The sequence below is a fragment of the Nelumbo lutea genome, chromosome 5 (assembly GCF_056320005.1).
Source record: "Nelumbo lutea isolate HS-2025 chromosome 5, American lotus-T2T, whole genome shotgun sequence".
NCBI classification, from domain to species: domain Eukaryota; kingdom Viridiplantae; phylum Streptophyta; class Magnoliopsida; order Proteales; family Nelumbonaceae; genus Nelumbo; species Nelumbo lutea.
The window spans coordinates 72,310,999-72,338,804 of NC_142688.1; the positions used below are offsets into that span (position 1 = coordinate 72,310,999).

Below are 27,806 nucleotides of genomic sequence, written 5' to 3' on the forward strand. Positions count from 1 at the left end.
GAATAATTTAAGATTTAATTTTCCCAAAAAATTTAATAAAACTAAAAATTAAATATAATTTATTTTATCTACCTTAAATGATTTATTTGTTTTATTTTACAATTATGTGTAAAATAAAAACATTATACGTTAAAAATGAAAACATATTTATTATTTAAAAAATAGTTGTTATTTAAATAAAATACTAAATTAATAAATATTCCCAAAAATTAATAAAAATTTAAAGAGTGATATTTATTGTACAATGTTTGAATGTTCTAGAGTCCCGATATTGTTTATTGTAATATTTCTCTTCATATATATAACCTATTGAAGTATGTATTTCTCATGTTTATATCTTATTCATAGATAATTCAGCTTTAGTTTTAGTATGATTAATGTATTTATGTCATTTGTATGCATTTCACTAGCATATCCAAGCGTTTCTATATCTTTCATTTGTATCCATGCGTTTCCAAAGCGTATCCGTATCCGTATCTGTATCCGAATCATCCAATACGATACCTGATACTGATACTTCGATCATTGCTCCTATATAGTTGGAAGAATATCTTTGTAGTCTTTTTATGCGGTTAATGTTATTTATTTATCCATAAAAAAAATTAGAGAAATTGTCTAAAACTCACCATGACATTTCAAAACGTCGTGACAACCCCATGTTAGTAATTTGACGTTAAACAAATTAACAAATGTTATTAGATTACCATTTTACCCTTTCTTAATGTTTATAACTTTACTATATTTTAGAAATGCCTCTTTTATATTTGACTGAAAACCCAAATTGTTTGAACCCTACCCAAAGAGGAGAAAACAATCACTTATGCTTCATCTTCTAACATTCCCTGAGAAGAAAATAACCACCGCCGAAGAAGAAATGGAAGGAAAATCCAGCCAGTCTCTCACGCCAGAGTAGCTATCACATCATTAATGTTACCTCTAACTCTAAGGTTATAGTTGTCATGCCTGCGGAGTCATACCAAGCAAGGTTCCAAAAATCGTTACGTATCAGCCTGTATTGGCCGATACGTATTGTATTGAGCCCTTCCCAATTTGCCTCTACAGGGGTTGTATCGCATCAAGGCCTGGTTTAGAGGGTAGCCGAGACTTAAGCCAATCCCTTTGAACCAAAATCAGAAAAAAATAAGTGGTACTAAAAAAAGGGGTTGATACTGGCGTATCGGCTAGTATCAATACTTTGAACCTTGCTACCAAAATCCTTGATGTAATTGCTCTCCGACGTCGCTCTTGTATCTTTCTTCGTTCTTTCTCCTCTTTTGGTTGATACCTTTGATCCTCACCGGAAGTAGATAGTTGCTCTTGCTGCTGTTGAAACTGATTTGTGCTGTTTGGTTCAATTCCTTTACCCCCAATGACCATGATATTCATGCTGTTTGCTTTCTTCCCTTCAGCGTCTCTGTCTTCATCATTGCCTTCTTTCATTCCCATTTCCATTTCTTCATCATATTCTTCACTTGTTCTCCCCAATTTCTCCATCTCTTGGGACATGGTACCTATTTTTTTTGTTTCTTTTCTATCATTTCCTTTATTTCTTTTTGAAATGCTAAAACTATAATTCTTTACTTTTTTCGCATAATTCGAGTTTCTGCCAATAGCAATTATGTTATGCTACTGTTCAATTCCTTTCCTCAATTTTGACGGAAAAGTACATACAATCTCAATATAGATTTCTGATTTCCACTGCAGAATTATAAACATTCAAAATGTCAACAACCTACACTTTATGCACCAACTCCCGCCCGTAAATTAGCATCAATTCTAAACTGACACCTAAACCAACAGTACTTTGGGTCTACAAATTCTGACGGCTGAACGTCATTCTCCCCAATTTTAAAGCTTTGTGGAGTTGTAGCATAGACTCTGGTGTCAGCTCAATAAAAAGAGATTCTCTACTTCCTGAGTGGATTTCGTTTAGATAAAGAAATTGATGAAACTAAAGGCAATATTAAATTAAAGCCTTTACAACATGAATAAATTTGAACTTTCCAATGTAACTTGTTCTATTATCTTGTTGACTGAAAAACCATATTCCGATACATTCGCACCATCTGCGTAGGAAGTCATGAAAATCTGAGTCGTTCTGTAGCTTTTCTTTCAAGTTTCGACAGTGAATGCTTTATTCAACATGTCACTCCCTATAAATATTTAGGGTTCCCCTTGAATCAGAACTCATCCAATCCTTGAAAATCTCTCCCTATGAAATCTTTCAATTGTAGTTTTTACTTTGCCATAGGTACGGACATTTACAACAAAGCTCACCTAACAAAATCTCACCTTTCTCGACCAAAATGAGATTTCCTGGCGACCTTTAGCAATTCCTTCGTATTCTCCACTAGAATCGAAACCTTTTCCCAGAAAATAGCCTTGAAACTGGAAGTTCTCCGACACGTGTAAAGTATAAACAGATCTGTTACAGATTTAACTTTTGGAGGTTTTGATTTGGTTGCCAATGAGTTGGATTTGTGACTTACAATGATTTTGGTCATGAAAATTTCTTTCATGCTGGTGTGGACCAAGGTTGAAAGTATCGTTACGTATCGGCCCGTATTGGCTATTATGTATCGTTCCGGGACCCTTCCGATACGCCCCTACAGTTGGTGTATCAGGGGGTCTGACTGGTTCAGGGGATGGAGGGCTCCTAGACTGACTCCCCTGAACCGGTTTTGAAAAAAACAAAAAAGGTAAAAAACAAGTATTGAGATGCCTAATATGCCCCTATTGGCGTATTAGACGTATCGATATTTTGAACCTTTGGTGTGGACAACTTCTGTCAATGATCACTGATGATGCTTTAATGGATGATGAGTTTTGGAAACAAAAACTCACTGACATGGGATTCCCCAGACCTCTTGAAAGGTTATGGTGAGTTTAAAAGAAATGCTGAGAGGTCATGGTAAGTTCTAGCCAATTTCCCAAAAATTTATAGTTCTTTCTAACCATCAAAACCATTTAAAATAAATCAATTTTAATGATTATTTTCCATTTTTTGGGAAAACCAATGGACATATATTAATGGAAGCAACAACATCATGGATCCAACAACAAATTAATATGTCCTTGCATTTCCAATTCAAACACCAAAATATGTATATTTTATTCATCATTAAAGGTTTTAAATTTTTAATTAAAAAAAATGCATTCTTCTTTCTGCCTTTAAATTAGTCGAGAAGGGAATCAGAGGTGAGGCAGAGTTCAACAGTTTTGATTCCGCACCTCCTATTTGGAGGGGGTACCAAGTGATCGTCTCCACAATTGAATCTTGGGCAGCTTCTTGATTCAAATAAATCAACTTCATAGTAAAAGATATCAAGCGCTTTTGCAGAAAGGAATTCATCGACTCTCCTAAAAGTGTTTATCATCAGGATAGAAAACCTAGAGGTGAGAAAAATGTGCTGAAAAGTGATATAAGAAAACACAGATCATTCTGATTCTGCTAGTACGTCGTCCGTATCAACCTGTACAAGTCTATATCGACCAAGACAAGTTGGATATGGCATAATATCAACGATAGTGATCACAATGCATGGAATGAACGAGCACCAAAACCATTCTATCTGTACTACATGCTGATCTCTATGGAAATACGCTACGTCCTTATTAGAAAGTTAAAACTTGAAGCACCAATCATTTTGTCAATAATTGGCGTATGCCACTGAATGCAGTGAGCACATGGTATTCTTTAGTAGAAGGAAAAAGAATAGTAGGCTCTGTGCTCACCGCGCAGCTGCATATCAAATTGTAGTACCATAGCATACCGGAAGAATCTTTCATTAGACTGACCCGACCTGTGTTAAAATCAAATCACTAGTTGTGTGTGTGCACGTGTATTCGAATTTGAAATGGGTAATGTATCGGTCTGTAGCAGCAATTGATCTCAGTTTATAAAGGTATACCACCACGGAAGATGATCTAAATGCTATTAAAATCAACTATGAAAGGCTGCAGTGGTTCCAACAGAAACCTCCAAAACGATAAGATATCAATCCTTCTCAAACTCAAAACAGATCTGGGCTTTTAACAAAAGTCCACCCACTATTAATTGTCTTGCAGCAACTTCTCTCAATAGAATAGTGCAAGGAGAAAATTTTAACCCTTGACATCGTGTCTAATTGAGCTCATAGCTTCGTAGAAGGAAACGGCCAACTTGGTAATCTGTTTATAACTGGTTTTCATCAGAAGGTTGAGTGAACATTTAACCAAAAAAGTAACTGCACATGAAGATCTTTTTTTGTCAGTACAATTGTTATGCACAAAAAGCCCCGTATCAAATTGTTGCTTGCTCTTACTTGCTTAAATGCAGCCAAAGACCTCTACACAATCAATTGACCTCTACAGTTTTTTCTTATAGTCCTTTGGGAATATGCGGGAAAGAGCATCTGTCAACAAGACTGCATCGTCTTTGCTCTGATTTGTCTTCCAAACCTTGAAATCTGGATCAAAGTAGTTAGATTCACTCCAGCGCTTTAACAATGACATTGAAACAGGGCCCTGTATATCACCAAAAGGATCTAAATAATACCATATATAGCTTTCTGGGTGTTCCGGGATATGGTTCATGAATGCAAGACTTGGATTTTTGCCACCATCAGGACTTTCTTCATCATCACTTAGTTCAATAAACATGGTCTGGCCACCCGCATTCTCTACTAAACCAACAATACATGATTGACTACTAATTTGTTCATTAATTTCCATTGGTTGATATTTATGTTCTGTAGCACAAGCAAGATGTGCATCAGATGGATGATGTTGCTGTTTTGCAGAGGCATGGGCGCCGGATTGATGCTGCTCTCCTTGAACGAAAGAGGTAGTTTGATCATTTGAGATATGCATATCAACTTGAAGTTTCTCTTCTCGTACAGATGCACCAAAATGATTTTGCTCTTCTGCAACAAAGTTCAGGAATTGATTTCTGTTTTTGTTTTCTCTGTTATTTAGTAAAATAATTGGTCAAACAAAAACAAATAGGTCCATAAAATGGCAACAATGGTAAGGGGTTTGCAGCACAGTTTTTTAATAAATTCATAAATCTTATTCCCACTCTGTGTTAGACAGTTTTGTATGCCTTTAGCTTCAATCAAGATGATGTACTTTATGAGTTTATTGTAAATGAATAAAAATGCATATTTGATTCATGTTCCCTTGGTATGTTTCTGTGTAATACCCTTAAACTAGACACTTAATGAGACTCGTGTTAGTTTAGAATGTTCACAGCCAATGGGTCGGTTGGGGTGGCCTGTCTCAGCTGCCAGGGTGAGACCCTAGGCACATACAGTGTAGGATTAATTGAATCTTTGAATTGGACCAAATTTCCAGTATTGTCCTAGACCTTGGAGATTGATGGGCAAAACTGGAAAGTTACACCCGACCCCTAGACTCGATTATGATACTGCACTAGGTGTCGGATTGGGCTGTCTTTGATATACCATTCAGTGAGATCCTTAACGGGGGTCAAAACCTGGGTATATTGGGACAATCTGAGAATTCATCTGAGTGGGTGATCATAGTGATAGGATCAGCCCCTTTGTCGGACAAAGGTAATGATCGTAGGTGCACTCTCACTAATGGAAACCAAGACTGTCGGCAACCGATTTCAATCGTTGAGATTTGTTTTGCAAAATATATTTTATATGAGATATAAAAGTATATATATTATGGTTTCGAAAAGGTTTGCAAAATGTTTTAATTCCCGAGATCCATATAAGTAGAGAGTGCAACACTGTTCCTTGTAGCCGAGGGAGAGGTCCTCTCTTGTCGGGCAGTGTATGATCATTATGGGCTGAGAGGTTAAGTGTAAGACCATTGAGGATAATGCCTGATGAGCTAATCTTGCATCTGCCCACAGTCCCTGGGTGTTACAAGGTGACTTGGCCCAGGGACCACTTAGGGTAAGTGTTGGGCCCATAGAGCCCATGAGATGGGTTTCAGGGGGTGCACTGTCCATAACAGTGTATTCGGCTAGGCCTTGTAACAAAGGCTGGGCTGAACCCATGTGGTTGATGTGTAGATCAATGTTTGGGTCCCACGCCATACAAGGAAGCCCAACTAGGTAGCAGTTTAGAAGGCTAAGTGAATACATAACCTTAAATGGGCCTTAAGCCCATTTCGAACTGGGCTAATTTGATTAGTCACTTAAGGGGAGAATTCTGAAATGGATCAGCTGATAGGATTGGACCCTGACCCTATCCACTTAGAGAGTCCCAGATCTAAATAAGATTTAGATATGGAAATCTCCTAATTAGATTAGGAGATGGCTGATCTGATCTGCAAATAAGATAAGGGTTATCCCTTATCACTTAAAGGGACTTCTTATCCAGATATAATTTGGATTAGCAACCCCTAATGGGATTAGGAGCTGATCCCTTTAAGTCCATATAAGGAGGGGGTGGCAGCCTTTAGACATGCAACACACAACTCCTGTCTTCAGAGCTGAAATCACAATAAGAGAATTCTGCACCCTGCAAATACTCTCTTGCCGCCTCTTTCCTGCAGCCGCCGCCTCCAGCAGTTCGATCTCCAGTTTTTGGGAGAAATCAAGATTTGATCTTGATACCAATCTTTTGGAGAAAAGATTGGTTGGAGCTGTACTCACAAGCCACCTAGTTGATTCTTGGAAAGGATCAAGTTTTTCTTGGAAGAACACTGCTGATTCTGCTCCACCCTGCACTGCGCTGTCTTCAGTGAAAGCAGATTTTGGATCCTTCCTTGGGCGTGAACACCTCCATTGGGAGATACTGCTTCTCTGTATCAGGTATAATCCCTCCCTACTCCTTTTGGTTCAGATCTGATTCAGTTTATGGTTCAAGAATGATCATTGAAAATATGATTTTCTAAATAGGGAATGCGATTCCCAGTTGAAGGGAGAGAAAAAAATTTTTGAAATTCGCCCCCTTATTCCGCAATCTTTGGGCGTCCATGTGATGGATATCCTATCCCTTCACTCTGAATGTCTGATTAATCAACCAATTCCAACATGATATCAAGAGCTAACGCTTGAATCTGATGGGGGGTGTAAACTGCCCTGGTTGAACCACCACGTGGATGACTACATGGAGGATACTTGATTGAGCTGTACAGCATAGCTGGCATGGAGAACAGCAACGTGGTGCAAGACCACTCACCACAGATGTCAACAATGCTGCATACTGCAGACCTTGGACGAAGAGGGACATGTGGTGAACACTGGCCAAAGTCCAACCTCCCTCATCCTTTGCTCTGCCTCTCGCACAATGGATGCAGAACCAACCCCTAGAACCTCAGTGAGGAACAACCTCGGAATGCAACACGTGTCCTTCAATGCAAGGAGCACAATGGCACTGCCCCACAAGTACTTAAGGGCATACCGTGCAAGGTACATTCTTCTTCCACACTCTAGCACTCTAGCTTTCTTCAGTGATTTAAAAGGTGCACCCTTAGGTGAAGCATATTGGTCCCAGGTGCAGAACTTTCAAAAGGTGTGGGCCTAGTGCCCCTAAGCATGCACCTGGTGCTTCAGCCCAGGTGTGCACCTTTTTTGTTTTTTGCACTTTTTGTTCTTTTTTGAACCTAATGGCTGTGTTGGGAGTGTTAGACAATTATGCCCTTAGCTCCAATCAAATTGATGTATCTTTTGACATTTATTGTAAATGAATAAAGTACATAATTGATTCATGTCATTGTGGTGTGTTTCTATGTACTACCCTTAAACTGGACACTTATGAGACTCTGTTAGTTTAGAATCTTTGCAACCGTTGGATAGATTTGGGGAGATTTATCCTGCTAAGGCTGACATTGATATGCCGCCAAGTTGGTTGGGGTGGCTTGTCTCAGCTGTCAGGGTGAGACTTGAGGTACATGCAGTGTGGGTTTTCTTGAAACCCTGAACCGGACCAAATTCCGGTATTGCCCTGGACCTTGGAGATTGATGGGCAAAACTGGAATGTTACACTTGACCCCTAGAATCGATTATGGTACTGCACTACGTGTCGGATTGGGCTGTATTTGATATGCCAATCAGTGAGATCCTTAAAGGGAGTCAAAACCCAGGTATGTTGGGACAGTCCGAGAATTCACCTGAGTGGGTGATCATAGTGATAGGGTCAGCCCCTTTGTCGAACACAGTGAATGATCGAGGAATGCACTCTCTCTGATGGAAACCTAAACTGCTAGCAGTTGATTTCAAACATTGAAATTTGTTTTTGCAAAATATATTTATATAGAGATATGCATATATATATTATGGTTTCAAAATGTTTGTACAAGGTTTTAATTTGCGGGATCCATGTGAGTAGAAAATGCAGCATTGTACCTTGCAACCGAGGGAGATGTCCTCTCTTGTCGGGCACTATTTGATCATTATGGGCTGAGAAGTTAAGTGTAAGACCATTGAGGGTAATACCTGATGGGCTAATCTTGCATCTACCCACAGTTCTTGGGTTTTCGTAAGGTGGCTGGATCCAAGAACCATTTAGTGTAAATGTTGGGCCCATTAAGAGCCCAAGGTGATGGACTTCGGGGTTCACTGTCTCCTATAGTGAATTCGGCCAGGCCTTGTAACAAAGGCTGGACTGAACCCATGTGGCTGATGTGTAGATCGATGTAAGGGTCCCACGCCATACAAAGAGAGCCAACTGGGCAGCAGGTTAAGGAGTAAGTAAGCACATAAGCTTAATGGGCTTGTTGGAAGATTTCAATAATTATGTATTATATTATGTGCTATTTTAGGTAGTTGAGAGATTTGTGAGTTGTACAAATATTTTTAGAAATCAGTTTTAAAATTTCCTTTATTTAGGGAGATTTGTTACCTAGTTTGTATCCTAAAGAGAGCTATAAATTTTGATGTACAAAAGCATAAAAAATCATCCCATTCTTATTATCTTCCTATCTCTTCTTTATGCTATCAGAGCAGAAAAGACCTAGGGTTTGTTTCTGCGTTTCTGTCCCTAAAAAATGTCCGAAGTCACGTCTAGTTCTCAACCTCCTCAGCCTTCTCAGCCTAAGCCCCAGATTGTCCGGAATCTGCCTGAAAATCACCCTATTCAGATCACTACAATCCGACTAAATGGTGACAACTTTCTCCGGTGGTCACAATCTGTTCACATGTATCTCAGAGGTAGAGGGAAAATTGGTTATATCACAGGAAACATGAATAAGCCTGATGTGAAGGATCCAACCTATGCTGTTTAGGATGCTGAAAATTCCATGGTGATGACGTGGTTGGTTAACTCCATGACTGAAAAGATAAGGGCGGATTATCTCTGCTATTCTACAACCAAGGAATTATGGGACAATGTCTCACAAATGTACTCTGATCTAGGGAATCAATCCCAAGTGTACAAGTTAACTCTACAACTCGGAGATATTCGTCAAGGTGAGAACTCTAAGTATTTTAATTCTCTTAAGAGAATTTGGCAGGACCTGGACTTATTCAGCAATTACGAGCAAGAAGATGGTGAATGTTGGCCGAGTCTTCAAGTTTCTTGCAGGTTTAAACGTTGAATTCGAAGAGGTTCGCGGCCGAATTATTGGAAGAAACCCTCTGCCCCCAATCAATGAGGTATTTGCAGAAGTACGTAGAGAAGAAAGCCAGAGACAAGTGATGCTTGGAAAGAATGCTGCAGGTGCAACCGGACCTGTGGAAGGGTCAGCCCTGATTATTTCTGAGGCCCAAGTCAATCGAAGGTCATCACAAAATCAGTGGGTTGGAGACAAGAATAACCTGCGCTGTTATCACTGTGGGAAACCTCGCCATACCCGAGAGAATTGCTACAAACTGCACGGAAGACCATCCAATGGCAGGGCGAACAAACCTGGTGAACAGAATATACCTACAACAAACGAGGCTTAATCATCTCCATTCAGTAAAGAGCAAATAATCACCTTCTTAAACTACTAAAATCCTATTCGTCACCTAATACTCCTGTCGGGTCTATGGCACAAAAAGGTAGCAATTCTTTGGCACTCTCAATTCTAGGAAAATCCGGTCCTTGGATCATAGATTCAGGGGCCTCCGATCATATGACAAGCTGCTCTAATTTATTTAGTTCCTATTATCCTTGTTATGGTATTGAAAAAGTGAGAATAGCTGATGGTAGTCTTTCATCTATTGCAGGCAAAGGAAACATTAAAATTTCAGAAAAAAATTACTCTGAAATCTGTTTTACATGTTCCAAAACTTGCCTGCAATCTTTTTTCTGTCAACAGATTGTCTAAAGATACTAACTGCTCCATTCTTTTTCTTCCTTCCGCTTGTGTTTTTCAAGACCAGAACTCAGGGAAGACGATTGGAACTGCTAGAGAGATAAATGGACTCTACTACTTTGATGAAACCGCTATTGGTAATAAAAAAGTTCATGGTTTAAGTAGTACGAGTTCAATCTCTGTCTGTGATCAAGTTATATTATAGCATAGAAGATTAGGGCATCCTAGTTTTCCATTATCTCAAACATTTGTTTCCTAAATTGTTTAAAGGAATTGATTGGTCAAAACTTCATTGTGAGGATTGTCATTTGGCTAAAGATCATCGTGTTTTATTTCCAATAAAACCCTATTTTGCTTCAAAACCATTTTATTTGTTACATATGTTTGGGGCCCATCTAAGGTTAACACACTTTTTGGAAAAAAATGGTTTGTGACTTTTATTGATGACCATACAAGGGTATGTTGGGTTTACTTGTTAGAAAGGAAATCAAAGGTTGAACAAAGATTTAAAGAATTTTTCCTAATGATTGAAAATCAATTTCAAACCAAAATTGGTATTCTAAGATCAAATAATGGGATTGAATACTTTAACAAATACTTAGGAGCATTTCTGACCGAAAAAGGTATTATCCATCAATCAACTTGTCGTGACACACCACAATAGAATGGGATTGCTAAAAGAAAAAAGAGGCACCTTCTTGAGGTAGCTAGAGCCGTCATGTTTTCTATGAATGTACCTAAATATCTCTGGGGAAATGCTCTCCTAACTGCATGTTACCTGATAAATAGAATGCCATCTCGAGTTTTAAAATATGAAACATCTGAAAAATTGTTTTCCCACATCTCAAATAACCACGGATCTTCCTTTAAAAGTGTTTGGTTGTGTCTGTTATGTGTATATACCAAATATTTTTCGATCAAAATCTGGATCCAAAAGCTGACAAATGTGTGTTTCTTGGTTATGCATCTAATAAAAAAGGGTACAAATGCTTTAATCCAGTTACAAAGATTTTTTGAGAGTATGGATGTACACTTTGTTGAGAACCAACCTTTGATTCAAAAAAATTCTATTCAGGGGGAGAACATAAGTAAGGAAGATAATTTTTGGGAAACTTTACCTATTCTAGAAGAATTTACACCTTTGATTAATTCTGATAAGCAAGTTTCGGAAACAATTGTGGAAAGAATGGAACCTAATGATAGTACTCTTAATCTAAATTTGCTAGATACTATGTTATCAGAGATAGGGGAGAAGTACTTCAAATGGATCACAATCCTCATCCTGAGCTTCAGTTTTATACCAGGAAGAGGTTTCACAAAAGTACTATTGTTTCAGTTGTTCCTACAGCAGAAGTCCAATCCAATTTACCGAGTGAAGGTCCTACAACTCAGAGTAATCCTTCTTCTACTCCTATTCCATCTTTGCCTAATCTGTCCTCTTTAGATCTTGACATTCCAATTGCATTAAGAAAATGTACCCGAGCTTGCACAAAACATCCTATTGCAAAATACTTGTCATATGAGAAATTATCACATACTCATAAAGCATTTGTGTCTAGGATTTCTAATCTGTATGTGCCAAGAACTGTTCAGGAAGCATTAGATGATCCGAAGTGGAGGTTAGTTGTGATGGAAGAGATGAATGCTCTTAGGAAAAGTAATACGTGGAGTATTACCGATCTACCCCATGACAGGAAGACAGTCGGGTGCAAATGGGTGTTTACAGTGAAGTGCAAGGTTGACGGAAGTGTGGAGAGATACAAAGCAAGACTCGTAGCAAAATGATTTACCCAAACTCATGGTATAGACTACTAAGAGACTTTTTCTCCCGTTGCTAAAATTAATTCTATCAAAATACTTCTTTCTTTTGCAGTTAATTTTAACTAGCCACTTTGTCAGTTCGATGTCAAGAATGCCTTCTTGAATGGAGACCTAAAGGAAGAAGTATATATGGGCCTACCACCAGGATTTGAAGAAAGTCTTGGAAGAGGCAAAGTTTGCAGGTTAAAAAAAATCCCTATATGGCTAAAGCAATCACCAAGAGCTTACTTTGAACGATTTGGGGATGTAGTAAGGCGGCACGACTTCTCACAAAGTCAAGTTGATCATACTTTATTTTTCAAGCACTCCACCGAAGGTAAAATAGATATTTTGATAGTGTATGTAGACGATATTATCATGACTGGAGATGATTTATTTGAAATCAACAAGTTGAAGAATAAGCTTGAGGCTGAATTTGACATTAAAGACATAGGAAAACTTAAATATTTTCTCGGAATGGAGTTTGCAAGGTCCAAGGAGGGAACCTTTATCAACCAACGCAAATACATTCTTGATTTGCTCAAGGAGACAGGGATGACAGGTTGTAAAGCCATAGAAACTCCAATGGACCCAAATATGAAGTTAAAAGCAACAACATCAAATGAGGTGGTTGGTCGAGAACGTTATCAAAGATTAGTTGGAAGACTAATCTATTTGTCGCACACAAGACTTGACATAGCCTTGGTAGTAAGTGTAGTAAGTCAGTTTATGCATTCACCTGGACCTACTCACTTTGAAGCTGTGTTAAGGATTTTGTGATACCTGAAAGGAACTCTGGGGAAAGGACTCTTGTTCAAAAATAGGGGTCATCTCCAAGTCGAAGCCTACACAGATGCAGATTGGGCGGGTAATATAAATGATAGAAGATATACTTCAAGTTACTGCACTTTGGTAGGAGGGAATTTGGTCACCTGGAGGAGCAAAAAACAGAGTGTTGTAGCAAGGAGTAGTGCAGAGGCAGAATTCCGCTCTGTTGCATATGGCTTTTGTGAAGTGTTATGGATCAAAAGGCTCCTAGAAGAGTTGAAGGTTCCTACACTAACACCTATTAAAGTCTATTGTAATAACAAGGCAGCTATTTCCATAGCTCATAATCCAGTTCTACATGACAAAACAAAGCATGTAGAAGTGGAAAAACATTTCATCAAGGAGAAGATAGACAGTGGTGTGATATGCATGTCCTACATACCCACCACAAGCCAAGTAGCAGACATTCTCACCAAAGGGCTTCCTAGGGCACAGTATGAGAACTTAGTTAGCAAGCTTGCCATGAGTGATATATTCATGCCAGCTTCAGGGGGAGTGTTGGAAGATTTCGGTAATTATATATTATATTATGTGCTATTTTAGGTAGTTGAGAGATTTGTGAGCTGTACAAATATTTTTAGAAATCAGTTTTAATTTTTCATTTATTTAGGGAGATTTGTTACCTAGTTTGTATCCAAGAGAGCTATAAATTTTGATGTACAGAAGCATAAAAAATCATCCCATTCTTATTATTTTCCAGTCTCTTCTTTAGGGCCTAAAACCCAATTTGAACTGGGCTTAAGTTAGTTAACTAAAAGGGGCAAGATCTGGTTTTTAATTTGATTAGGATTAGCTGAAGGATAAGATAAGTCTTATCCATTTAAGAGTTCAGATCCAAATATCAGATTTGGATCAAGTAACTCTCTCCTAATTAGATTAGGAGGCTGATCCAAAGAAGACTATAAATAGGGGGTGAATTCCTCAGTTTTATACACAACAATCTGTAGAGTTCTCTCCTGTTCTTGCCATCCCTACCCAATTCGATCTCCACTTGTGGATCTGATCAAGAAAGGTTCTTGATATTGTTTCTTGGCTGAAGAAACAATCTGAAGTCGTGCTCACCAGCCCTTGTTTCATTCTTGCTGAAGAATTTCGGTTCTTACTAAAGAGCCGTCCTGCTGATCCTACTTCACCACACATTGTGTCATCTTTAGTGGAGGTGGGTTTTGGTCTTCTCCTTGGGCGTGAACACCTTCATTGGGAGTTACTGTTACTTCGTATAAGGTATATCCCTCTCCTTCCTTTTGGTTTCAGATATGGTATGGTTTTGGATTCAAGAACGAACATTGAAAATGCAGTTTTCTAAATTAGGGAATGCGATTCCCAGATGGGAGAAAAGAAATTTTTGAAATTTCGCCCAACCTTCCTATAGGATTCGGTCATCCATATGATGGATCTCCCATCCCTTCAGTGGTATCAGAGCCATGGTTTGATTCTTGAACCGAAATTGAGCCAGATTTGATTTGCGCAAATCAACAGAAACGGTTCTACCCGATTTGTGCAGTTTGCAGTTTTTCTGGGATATCAGTTCCCAGTTTTGGGAAATGGATCTGAAAATTAAATCTTTATTATTCTATTATATATTTAGAATTGTTCTATTTATATTTCTTGAATTTTGGGCTGTTCGTATGGAGGAGATTGGAATCTTTCTGCGGTGCAAGAAATCTGCGCATCTACGTTTCTATTCATTCTTGGTCTGTAATTAATTTTTTTTTATTTTTAGATGGAATGTAGAAGATTTGATTCTAATGTAATATTAATAGAAAAATTAGGTTTTTCTATTTTATTTCATTAAAGACGAAGCTGGTTCGTGTGGAGAAGATTTGCGCAGATAAGAAATCTGCATTTGTGATTTGCAGAAATTGAATCTACAAGCTACGACTGATTTTTTTCTTGCAGGTTTGGATCCGCACGAACAACCCATTGATGTGTTTGTTTGCTGATTTTGATTGTCATTTATCAACTGTATTTAATTTCCAGATCCTCTTGAATTGGATCTTGAATTAAATATCAAACCCTATACCCATTCAAACCAGATTGGACCAAACTGGTTGGACTGAATCTGTGGATCGACGGGGGCTGTTCTCAGCCCTAAAATTTCCTTCATGGGCCAAGGGGTTGATGGTTAATTGCAAGATGCAATTCGACCCACATTTGTAAAATCCAGTTTTGATTTGTTAAAACTGCTTTAGCCCAATTCAGCATAAATGCTATGTGGGCCGAACTGCTCTTTGTAGTTCAGCCCATATTGCCAGATAATATTATTTGATAATATTATGGGCTTTAAATGGGCTGAAAAGGTTTTTAAATTTTAATTATGGGTTTTACAGTTATTTAATTGATTGGATCAATTACAGATTTCATGCATATGATGTATGTGATGTGATGTGCTGCGTACATGGGCCATAAGTGCTTGGCCCATGTTAATTCGATAGTGGCTCTTTCGAACAACATGGCTGAATGCACATCATTGCCATGGTGCCCTTAAGATCATTGAATGATCTCCATTCTCAGTGGGACCCACTTCAGTTTCACCCCAAGAGGAACACCCCGGAACCCTAGCAGTTTTGGGCCCACTTTGAATCTGGCTTTATGAAAGTCAATGAGAGACACTTTGGTTTAGTTGAAAAACAGTCCTAGAAGTAGGGACTGTGCAAGAAGGGAGAGAAAAAGAACTGCGGCAAGAAGGGTTAGAGGATGAGGAGTTCGAACTTAACCTCCCTCTAACACTCTAATACTGTTTTATTAAGTTAATCTTTTAATAATTACAAGAGAGGTCCTTAGTTGGACAAGAAATTACAAAAAAAGAACATAGAAGAGTATGGGCCCAGAATAAGGCCCATTACAGAGAAGAACATAAAGATAATATACAGTAACAGCCTATGGGCCATTCGGCCCATCTTCTCTATAGGTTTGACCTAAACCAGATCAAGGGAGTTATCATTTTTGTTCCCTCCAGTAAATATAAGTGCATGTGATAGGGAATTTCATATGATTAATTCTCTAAAGGCCTTCCATCATTAGTATGAAGGTTGGCTGTATTGGTGGGTGGAGATGCACCATAAAATTGGGCTATCCATTTACTAATGCACTTGGTTGGATTGCTTCATTAGATGATAGCGGCATCCTAGATCGACGTGGGAGGGGCCTATCCTAAAATGGAAGACTCTCTCACAGTACCTTGCTGTTCACGAACATGATGGGTAAGCACTTATTGGACAGAAAGGTCTAACCAAAAATGGTTATAAACCTTGTCTGACAGAGGCCAAAGGGATAGCTCATAAGATGAGTGGATGAGATCCTTCATAGAAGGTGGTGGAGTTTTGTAGTTGAAACAGTTGGTTCCATGCACCCCATGTGGTTTCCCACATTTCCAGAGATACAACAGTCTCCATCACTGAGATTGGAGGAAATCTCAGAGATGCCCAAAATGGAAATGGAATATAGATTAAAAGCCCTTTCTATGTGATGACATGAATCAATTTAGGTTGTGGACTTGTAAATCTGCTTTGCCTTTCCCAGAAATGGCAAACGAAAACTTCACCAAGTTGTTGGATGATAACAAACTCAAGGGCCCTAATTATGCTGACTGGTTCCGAAACCATATGCTGGTTCTGACGTTCGAGAAATTGGACAAAATTGCTAGGAACCCTGCTCTAGATCGTCCAGGTGACAGGGCTTCTGAGGCCCAAAGGAGAGAGTATCAAGAATGGGAAGAGAAAAATTCTCTTGCCTGGTGTTATATTATAGCCTCTTTAGACAATCCGATATAGTGACAATTCGATAAGATCGAAGTGTCCAAAGATATCTTGGATAGTCTGAAGACTATGCATGAAGAGCATAATCATTCTACTTGACAAAATGTCTTAAAATTGTTTATGACCACACAGATGACCGAAAACCAATAGGTTCATGACCATTGTCTGAAGATGATGGGTTATATCAATGAATTGGAGGCTCTCGGGTCAGGGCTAGATCATGACACCAAAATTGATGTTGTCCTCAATTCCTTACCTCTGTCATTCCATCAGTTTATCATGAATTACAACATGAATAAGTTAAACATTAGCCTTCAGGAACTCGACAATATGCTGCAGAGAGCTAAAGAACTGATTAAGGAGGATAAGCCGATAGCCATGCTTGTTGAAGGTGGCAAATCGGGCAAGAAAAAGCGGAAGGTTAAAAGGAAGGCTTAGAAGAAGGGTAGCAAAACCAAAAAGCAAAAGAAAGACAAGGCATCGGATGCTTGTCACTTCTGCAAGCAGACCGGCCACTGGAAGAAGAATTATCCTCAATACCTGGAGACTAAGAAACAAGGTATGTTCGATTCTTTCATCATAGAGACCATTCTGTTGGTTACTTTTGCTTCCTAGTGTAATGATTATGGGGCTTCGACTCATGCGTGTAACTCATTGCAGGGGTTCAAGATAAGAAGACTGAGTGATGGAGAAGTGACACTTTACTTGGGGACTTCTGCAACTGTTGCAGCTATGGTCATAGGCACTTAGAATTAGTTTTCAGAGAAGAGATTATTGTACTAAAAGATTGTCTTTTCATACCTAATTTAAGAAGAAATTTGATTTATGCCTCGAAGTTGTGCATGGATGGTTATTCTATTTCGTTTAGTAATGTGATTACTATTAAACGAAATAACAAATTCCTAGCATATGGGGAACTTGAGAATGGTTTCTATGTTCTCCATCCCTCTTTGGAAAACAACATTATCGAAACTACATCGGAAATAAACCCCAAGAAAAGAATCTGTGATACAGTTAGTCCCACATGCCTGTGGCATTACCGACTTGGCCACATAACATAGATCGTATCACAAGGTTGGTAAAGGATTGTCATTTGAATTTTCTAACTGTAGAAGATCTTCTAACCTGTGAACCATGCCTTCAGGGTAAGATGACGAAATGATCATTTAACGGTAAGCCTGAAAGATCTATAGGCACACTTGACCTGATACATACTGATGTATGTGGTCCCCTAAATATTTGGACACGTAATTAGCACGTTTATTTCATAACCTTTACCGATGATAATTCTTGGTATGGTTACGTGTACTTAATGAGACATAAGTCTGAATCATTTGAAAAGTTCAATGAGTTTAGACAAGAAAAGAAACAATCAAGGAGAGAAATTAAAGCCCTTCGATCAGATCGAGGTGGTGAGTATCTCTCTAACGAATTCAAAGACTACTTAAAGGACAATGGGTAGTATCACAATTAACCCCTCCCGCTACAACATAGTTAAACGGTGTGTCAGAGAAGAGGAACCAGATCCTATTGGATATGGTCTGATCACTTCTCATCCACTCAGAACTACCTACATCCTTTTGGGGATACGCATTGGAGACTACGATTTACGTACTGAACCGGGTTTCAACCAAATCCGTTCCGAAGACTCTCTATGAGCTTTGGACCGGTAAGAAACCAAGTGTGAGACACTTGAAGATTTGGGGTTGTCCTACACACGTTAAAAGAACAAGTGTAGACAAATTGGAATCTAAGACCAGCCATTGCCTGTTTGTAGATTACCCCAAAGGCTCTATAGGTTACCTATTCTATGACCCGAAAGAACAAAAGGTGTTTTGCAGTTGAAATGTTTGTTTCTTAGAAGAAGATTACATATTGGAGAATCTTCAGCAAGAAGTTGTTCTTGATGAGGAGAGCCCAGGAGTAGTGGTAGATGTCCCACAAACTCCAGATACTCAACCTAGAAGATCTACCCGGGTATCCGGGCCTCTAGTTCGTTACGGATATGACCAAGAAAGTTACTTGGTGGAAACCACGACAAGTGAGGATCCCACGACTTATGTGGAAGCTATGTTGGACATAGGTTCCCTGAAGTGGGTAAATGCCATGAAAGCCGAGATGGACTCGATGGAGACCAACAAGGTCTGGACTCTTGTAGACCCACCCTCTGGGGTACACTTAGAAAGAGGGAATCGACTAAGAAGAAGCCTTTTCGCCCGTGGCCATGCTTAAATCCATTAGGATCCTGCTAGCTGTAGCAGCATACCATGACTACGAGATTTGGCAAATGGATGTCAAAATCGTGCTCCTAAATGGAGATCTTACTGAAGATAGATATGCAGCAACCGCAAGGATTCATTGTTGTAGGTCAGGAACACATGGTATGCAAACTTAACCGATCCATATGGTTTGACTCTACTGGGAGTTGGAACATTTGGTTTGACTCTACTGTCAAACAATTTGACTTTGAGCTAAATTCGGATGAACCTTGTGTTTACAGGAAAACTAGTGGGGATAAGGTTACGTTATTGGTTCTGTATGGAGATGACATTCTACTCATTGGGAATGATGTAGGAATGTTAACTACGGTGAAAGTGTGGCTTTCACAACAATTCTCCATGAAAGATCTTGGATAAGCCACCTATATTTTGGGATTTCGACTCTAAAGAGATAGATCGAAGAAGATAATTGGATTATCCCAGTCTACTTGCATTGACAAGATTGTTAAGAGACAGTATGGAGAACTCCAAAAAAGGAAATGTTCCTTTCAGGCACGAAGTCACTCTCTCCAAGGGAATGTCTCATAAGATTCCGAGGAGATTGAGGGCATGAAGGAGATTCCCTATGCCTCAGCCATAGGGATCATCATGTATGCCATGTTGTGCACTCATCCTGACATTGCTCAGGCAGTGAGTGTGGTAAGTAGATACCAGTCTAACCCAGGACAGGAACACTGGACAGCTGTGAAGAACATACTGAAATACCTTCGAAGGATAAAAGAGTTTTGTCTAGTATTCGATGGTATTCACTACAAATCCAAGGGTATACTGATGCCGATTTCCAGTCAGATCCAGATGATAGAAAGTCTATATCTGAGTACATCTTTACGATGGGGGCCTGTGCATTTAGCTGGAAAAGCAGCAAACAAGGTTCCATAGCAGATTTCACAATCCAAGCCGAGCACATTGCTGTAAGTGAGGCTGCCTAATGAATGAAGATGTTCATTCTAGAATTTGGAATTCAACACATCACCCATTCCACTGTTGTGTGACAACACTGGATCTACGGGAGATTGATGTTAAAATGTAGCAGACCCATTGACTAAGCCACTAACAAAGAAAGTGTTTGAGAAACATGTGGAAAGTGTGGAACTCCGTCTTGTACCCGATTGGACCTAAGTGCAGGTGGGAGCTGTTAGACAGTTATGCCCTTAGCTCCAATCGGATTGATGTATCTTTTGACATTTATTGTAAATGAATAAAGTACATAATTGATTCATGTCATTGTGGTGTGTTTCTATGTAATACCCTTAAACAGGACACTTATGAGACTCTGTTAGTTTAGAATCTTTGCAACCGTTGGATAGATTTGGGGAGATTTATCCTACCAAGGCTGACACTGATGTGCTGTCAAGTTGGTTGGGGTGGCTTGTCTCAGCTGCTAGGTGAGACTTGAGGTACATGCAGTGTGGGTTTTCTTGAAACCCTGAACCGGACCAAATTCCGGTATTGCCCTGGACCTTGGAGATTGATGGGCAAAACTGGAATGTTACACCTGACCCCTAGAATCGATTATGGTACTGCACTACGTGTCGGATTGGACTATATTTGATATGTCAATCAGTGAGATCCTTAAAGGGGGTCAAAACCTGGGTATGTTGGGACAGTCTGACAATTCACCTGAGTGGGTGATCATAGTGACAGGATCAGCCCCTTTGTCGAACAAAGTGAATGATCGGGGAATGCACTCTCTTTATGGAAACCTAAACTGCTAGCAGTTGATTTCAAACATTGAAATTTGTTTTGGAAAAATATATTTATGTAGAGATATACATATATATATATATATTATGGTTTCAAAATGTTTGCAAAAGATTTTAATTCGCGGGATCCATGTGAGTAGAGAATGCAACACTGTACCTTGCAACCGAGGGAGAGGTCCTCTCTTGTCGGGCAGTGTTTGATCATTATGGGCTGAGAGGTTAAGTGTAAGACCATTGAGGGTAATACCTGATAGGCTAATCTTGTATCTGCCCACAGTTCTTGGGTTTTCATAAGGTGGCTGGATCCAAGAACCATTAGTGTAAATGTTGGGTCCATTAAGAACCCATGGTGATGGACTTAGGGGTTCACTGTCTCCTACAGTGAATTAGGCAAGGCCTTGTAACAAAGGCTGCGCTGAACCCATGTGGCTGATGTGTAGATCGATGTAAGGGTCCCACGCCATACAAAGAGAGCCAACTGGGTAGCAAGTTAAGGAGTAAGTGAGCACATAAGCTTTATGGGCCTAAAACCCAATTCGAACTGGGCTTAAGTTAGTTAACTAAAAGGGGCAAGATTTGATTTATAATTTGATTAGGATTAGCTGAAGGATAAGATAAGTCTTATCCATTTAAGAGTCCAGATCCAAATATCAGATTTGGAACAAGAAACTCTCTCCTAATTAGATTAGGAGGCTGATCCAATGAAGACTATAAATAGGGGGTGAATTCCTCAGTTTTATACACAACAATCAGCAGAGTTCTCTCCTGTTCTTGCCATCCCTACCCAATTCGATCTCCACTTGTGGATCTGATCAAGAATGGTTATTGATATTGTTTCTTGGCTGAAGAAACAAACTAAGTCATGCTCACCAGCCCTTATTTCATTATTGTTGAAGAATTTCAGTTCTTACTAAAGAGCTGTCCTACTGGTCCTGTTTCACCACACATTGTGTCATCTTTAGTAGATGTGGGTTTTGGTCTTCTCTTTGGGCGTGAACACCTTCATTGGGAGTTATTGTTACTTCGTATTAGGTATATCCCTCTCCTCCCTTTTGGTTTCAGATCTGGTCCAGTTTTGGATTCAAGAACGAACATTGAAAATGCAGTTTTCTAAATTAGGGAATGTGATTCCCAGATGGGAGAAAAGAAATTTTTAAAATTTCGCCCAACCTTCCTGTAGGGTTCGACCATCCATATGATGGATCTCCCATCCCTTCAGGGAGCTCTGCCCCTGGACCCCCAACCAAGCTTGTAGAGGCAAGACCAAACACGTCCATGTTAGGGTCTTAGATTCTTAATCCCTATATAAAAGGAAAGACCATTTGGTCAAATGGGAAATGGTGTGTAGAGCAAGGTGGTTAGGGATTAGGTAATCTACTTCTTAGGAATACAACTTTTCTTCGAAAGTGGCTTTGGAGGTTACGTTTGGAAAGGGATAGACTTTGGCATAAGGTTATCTTGACTATTCATGGTGCCATGGTTGTAAGGAGACGACTAGGCGCTTGCCTAGGCGATGCCTAGATAACATGGCACCCGTGGAGGGTCGCCCTACCCAATTGCCAAGCAGGCTTGTACAAGGTGCCATGAAATAATTCTATATTCTTAATTCTTTGAGATTATAATTTTAAAATAGACATTATTTTTTTAACTAAAATCTTATTTGCTAGGGTTTAATCAACACACACATTGCTAAATACTGTACTGAACTCTCAAAGACTTCAAAACCTGAGCCGATAGGGAAGAACTTAAAATAGGGGTTGAGTCCCTATGTTGTATAATTTTAAAATATACCTTAACATGATGTTTATACTTTTCTTATGAAAATAATGATAATCATTAAGGAAATAATGGTTACTAGTTGCTATGGAATATAGGAAACTACTCTAGGATATATGATTCTTACTAAAAAAAAAAACTCCATTGCCTAGGCGACTAGGTGACAAAGTGCCCCATCACTTAGCCTCACCTTAGCACCTTAAAGAACAAATCAGGCCCCATTTTCTGTTTTGGGAAGATCTCTTGTGGGGTAATGCCACCCTTAAAGAACGATTCCCTTTGTTGTATTACTTGTAAAGTTATAGGCTAGAACCTATCTATAAATTTTGGCTTCCTTATTTGCTTAGTTTGGATTAGAACTTTGGCTTTAGAAGGGGTCTTAGAGAAAACAAAATGCAGTTCTTTTTATCCTTTTGTTCAAGATGTCCCGGACTTCATGAGATTCATTTGCTTTTGGACTGCAGAAAAAACTCCAACGGCATCCACATTCCCGTTTGACAATTCTCCTACAAAAGGCAAATCACATAGTCTGAGGTTAGCCCATAATGAATAAAAAATATTAAGTATGGAAAGTGACCTACCAAAGAGACTTAGACCAGCCAAACTAGTAGTTCCTCGATTAAATAATCCCTGACCTGTAATTTCTTGCTGACCAGGTCCTTAACCAATTCTTTCTTAGCCAAGATTAGGGTTTCTTCACCCAGGTTGGCAACAACTACAATCCACTATGAGGTAAAGGGTCATCCTCCTTCAGTCGCAATATAAAAGAACTGTCCTTCCAGGCTGGTACCTTGGAAGGAAGACAATCAAATAGCTTGCGTTGAGACCGGTACAAGTAAAAAAAAAAAAAAAAACTTCCTCATTGGCCAAGTGCTTTATCTAGAAGATTAAACCCCCTACCCCCCTACCCCCCCGCGAAGGTTTTTATGTTCAGGGGGAAGTTGAACTGATGGAACACCGAGATGGTGCCTATCAAAACCTTACTGAGTTCAAATGGAGCTGACCTAGGGTGACCGGTGACGTCATAGTAGTTCCAACACCTTGGACATGAAAGGGTGAAGGGGAACCTATGGCCCGTTACGAAGGATAAACCTAAAGTTGTCAGGGTCATGGTACCACTCCCTAATTAGCTAGAGATCGACAAATGTTAACCGAGTTGGGCCAAACATGGACTTCTTCCTCAAAACCGAGGCCCCTTTATGAGAACCTTGACGCTCCTGGACTGAGGACATATCTTCCCTGATCTAAGCTCCAACCTGCTCATCTCCCTCTAAGAACTCAGAAGAACTAGACATATTGGATGAAATTTAAGGAAGGGAAGGAGGCTCACCTGGGGGATCTAAAATGACTCGACCGACCTGGCTCTGCACAGACTCCTCAACCATGCACCGAGCTCTCTGACCTCGCTACTAGGCAACTCCACAATGGACATGTGAGAAATGGACCCCCTAATCCTACCATTTATAGGCAAGACTGGTGGATCATCAACGACTTAGATCCATTTGATCCAACAGCAGGGAGAGTTACGATGGTTCGCCTTCAAAGGTATGGATTTAGTTTAGCATGTTTTCTGGCGTCCGTAGTAGTTAATTTTTCACGTGAAGTCCGCATGTATGGTGACAGGATCAATCAAACGGTTTCAAACCAACGTATCGAACTTGCAAGAATTTGAGCAAAACCCACCACCAAAGCATTTGACAAGAATTATCATTGACTGAGCTGTTCACCTCAAGCTCAAAAGTGAGGGAGAATTGATAAGGGGCGATTTCCCCTCCAACTACATCTTGACACATGGCAACATGAACGCTTTACGTAACCTCATCACATGTGGCAGACCTGTACTTAGATAGCAGTTCGGAACATCATTAACAGCTCAACCCAAAAAGTCCGATAACAACCAACCTCCGATCTAGAATGGATTCGGGTATGTGCTTTCAACCTAGTCCATCCATCCCAGGCTACCTCCAACCTGATTAAAACTTCTGACCTCAATGCATCTCTGACATGTAGGACAAGCTCCCGCTCATCTCCGTCACCACAGAAGGGCCAACCTATACCTTATGTGAACACGGGGCCACCAGGCAATGCTCTCACTTCATAGGGAAGTAGATATTAGATGCCCGTGAAATGTGGATGTGCCTCGAGAACAACAAATGTGCCGCCATCAGCTACCAAGACGTGCCCACTATGACTGGCCGCCTAGCTTGCCCTCCATGCCACGTTCTGGCCAAGTCACAAGCCCTATATAAAGGTAAGCTATCACACTGTGATTATGGCTCTCGCATCCCTTATCACATCGGACAACTCAGCATTCACTGACTTGAGCATCAAAGTCCATAGATGGGGGCATCCACTTAGGCCCTCACCTGAGTTTAGGTCATCAGCTCTAACAAGAATTGAGACTTTTAATCTTCATCAATTTCGAAATTGTGAACCATGTTGTGGAGATCTTATCTAACTCAACCCAGACACTAAAACCCTTGAACAAGATCTGACAAATATCAGTTGGAAGATGCAACACTGAAACTTTATCCCTTACCCTATCAATATAAGACCAACACTAGAAGATTAAGAAACATCATGCAACTGAAATCTGTTTTTTTTTTTCAATCACTTCCATGTCTGTTGTTTTCCATTTCCTCAGAAAAACCTAAAAATACCTTGCAGCTTCAAAACAAGATTAAACTTACACCAAAATCTATCCAACATCATACTTGACCAGATTCTAGGGTTTCAATGTTCTAAGGTTAAGGCTAACCATATGGTCTGCTGATGCATCAGGAGCAATGATGTCAACAGCTTGACAGGTGCATAAAAACCAACTGCTGATCACATACTCACTCTAATACCCACTTGTGGGTGACTTTGATGATTAATTGTGTTTATAAGTTTTACTAAAAGAAGAAGAAAAAGATGTTTCACTATAAGGCCATCTAAATCAGGTTTGGCCCTCTTCATTAAATTTTATAATAATGAAAATTACATCTAAAACCTTGATTAGTATAAAATACAAAAGGTCAAATAATGCCCATAAAGTGGCACCACTCATTAGAGAACAACCTGAGGCAAGTGTGAATGAACTCAGGGAATGCAAACTTGCAAATTGTTGAAGATTAATCAGTTTTATGATATTTTTTATGAGTAGATGTTTTATGTTAGTTGTTAAATAGGAAGTGGGGACCACAGTAGTTATGTGAGTCCAAATTTTATTATGTTTTTGTCTTATATATGTTGTTTTATGTATTTCCGCCCTATAAGGGCATAGTTGTCTTTGTACTGCTCTATTATTTTCAGTATAAATAATAAGTGAAGGGGGAGGTCAGTTTATTGCTCTCCTTTCTTTTCAACTTCTCTTCTTCTCCTTCTCTCTTCCTTCTTCAAGAAACTCCTTTTATTTCATATTTTTTTAATTCAGCAAGCTTTCTACTTGGTATCAGAGCGGCGGCTAGGGTTTCTAGAAGCATTCTCATGCAGTCTTAGATCAACCAACTGCATGAAGTAATAAAGGGCTGATCGATCTACTGTAGATTGCTCAGTTCTTGGAATTTTTGGTGGGATCTAGTCATCAAGAAGGTGGTCTATTGTTCAGCACCAAAATCAGGAAGAACTGGAGTACGGGGAAGAGTTCCAAAAAAGTTGGACTCTTTGTTTTTGATCTGACCTTGGGCGGCCATGTATTGTTAGCTTTCTTTTGAGTTTCTGAAGAGTGCGGTTTGGTTTCTGGATTTTTTTGAGCCTCCTGGAGTGATCGATTCACTCTTCTCTCTGTTGGGAGGCGTGGGGAGGAGAGAGATTTCTCCTCCGCTAGGGTTTTCTTCTTCTGAAAGGGTTTGTTTCTGTGTGTGTGATATTAAATTGTTTTTGGAAGGTTTCCAATCTATTTTTTCTTACTGTTGAACTGTTTGAAGTAAGATGGAGAGTTGGAATACCGAGATAAAATCTACCGGTACTGTGGGACTGGGTGTTGGAGGTAGCAGTGATATTTTTAGGTCTGGGATCATTGCTATAGTAAAACTTGATGGTACAAATTATTTGGAGTGGTCACAATCAGCTAAGATGGCTATTGGTGCCCATGGAAAATTAGGGTATCTCATTGGGGAGGAGAAGAAACCTGATATAGACTCTTCCCAATGGGTGTAGGAGAATTACATGGTAATGTCCTGGTTGTGTAATTCTATGTTACCTCATATTGCAAAAAAATTCATATGGGCTAATACTGTTAAGGAGATTTGGGATGGAGTGACTGAAACCTACTCTCAAAAACTGTGGTATGGGAAAGTATGAAACAGGGAGAAAAATCTCTTGCTATGTATTTCTCCATGCTGAAAACCCTATGGCAGGAAATAGATTGTAATCTTAGGAGCTATACTTGAAGTAGCAAAGGAGAGAAGAGAAACTCTAAAATGCAGTGAATGTCGAACTGTACTACTCAGTTGACAATACTATTATTTATATTATGATGAAGTACAATGATACAAGAAGTTACTGGAATGCCCCTGACTAGTGATGGGACACCCAGACAACTTAAAACATTAAATAGGATTAGGCCCATTAACATAGGCCCAGTACAAGACAACTAAAACTTAAGTATAGGCTAATAAGAACTCTTATCAGCCGAATACTCATACATACAAAGACTTCAATGCAACATAGATCATTTAGAAACTGTGGTATGGGAAAGTGTAAATGATGCAGCAACCTATCACAAACTGGTAGAGAGGAATAGGGTTTTTGAGTTCTTGCCAGTGCTGAACCTTGAATTCGACATTCCTAGGTAGCATATTCTTTCTAAGGAGGGTGTCACCATCTCTCAAGCCTATGCCTTTGTCTCTGGAGAGGAGAGTAGGAGGAATATAATGCTGAGACAGCCTAGGATTGACCAGTCGGCTATGGTTGGTACAACAAAATTTAAGCCAAATGGAGACAGGGGGAGTAGTGGAACTATAAGGGAAAATAAGAAGGACTTGGTGTGTGATTATTGCAAGAAGCCTAAGCATACTAGGAACACTTGCTGGAAGTTTCATCCAAATCTTATGCTTGCCCAAATAAGGAACAATAAGGGAAATGCAAATATAGCCATTATAGGAGACTCTTCGGTCCCTTTTTCCCAAACTGATTGGGAATCCATTGCAGTAGCAGCAATGAGGACAGAATTGGAGAGGTTTGGATAGCTTAGGAGTAAGAAAGATTCACCTAGCACTAGCCTTCCAGATGGACAGCGGAATGCAGGAGCCAGCTACACATCTTCCTTTGCACATACAGGTAGTTCATATGCAACTGCAAATCTTGCATCCACTTCAGGTAAGGAGGGACCTCCCTGGATTATAGACTCAAGAGCATTTGAGCACATGACTAATGCCCCTACCCTTTTTAGTTCCTATCAGTTGTGTTCTGGTAGAGACAGAGTCTCTACAGTATATGGTTCACATATTCCCATTGCTGGGAAAGGGACAGTTAGAGTGAGC

General features: G+C 39.5%; 1 protein-coding gene and 1 non-coding gene across 14 annotated transcripts in view; both read right to left on the minus strand.

Annotated features, from left to right (window-relative positions):
* Window positions 1–3,627: 3,627 nt before the first annotated feature.
* LOC148852878 (U5 spliceosomal RNA) lies at window positions 3,628–3,744 on the minus strand. Its single transcript, XR_016100137.1, has one exon. It is a non-coding gene; the product is annotated as a U5 spliceosomal RNA (small nuclear RNA).
* A 179-nt stretch (window positions 3,745–3,923) lies between these two features.
* Window positions 3,924–27,806, minus strand: part of LOC148852879 (uncharacterized protein At5g08430-like) — a 104,339-nt gene continuing 80,456 nt past the window's right edge. For 6 of the 13 annotated variants that reach the window (XM_088946096.1, XM_088946095.1, XM_088946090.1 and 3 more), the window contains one exon: window positions 3,924–4,904. In XM_088946096.1, coding sequence (XP_088802222.1) covers window positions 4,348–4,904 — 557 coding nt within the window. In that variant the 3' untranslated portion in view covers window positions 3,924–4,347. Of the gene's footprint in view, window positions 4,905–22,431; window positions 22,848–27,806 lie in introns of those variants that run through there. The other 7 variants (XM_088946094.1, XM_088946093.1, XM_088946091.1 and 4 more) reach the window with 5 other exon arrangements.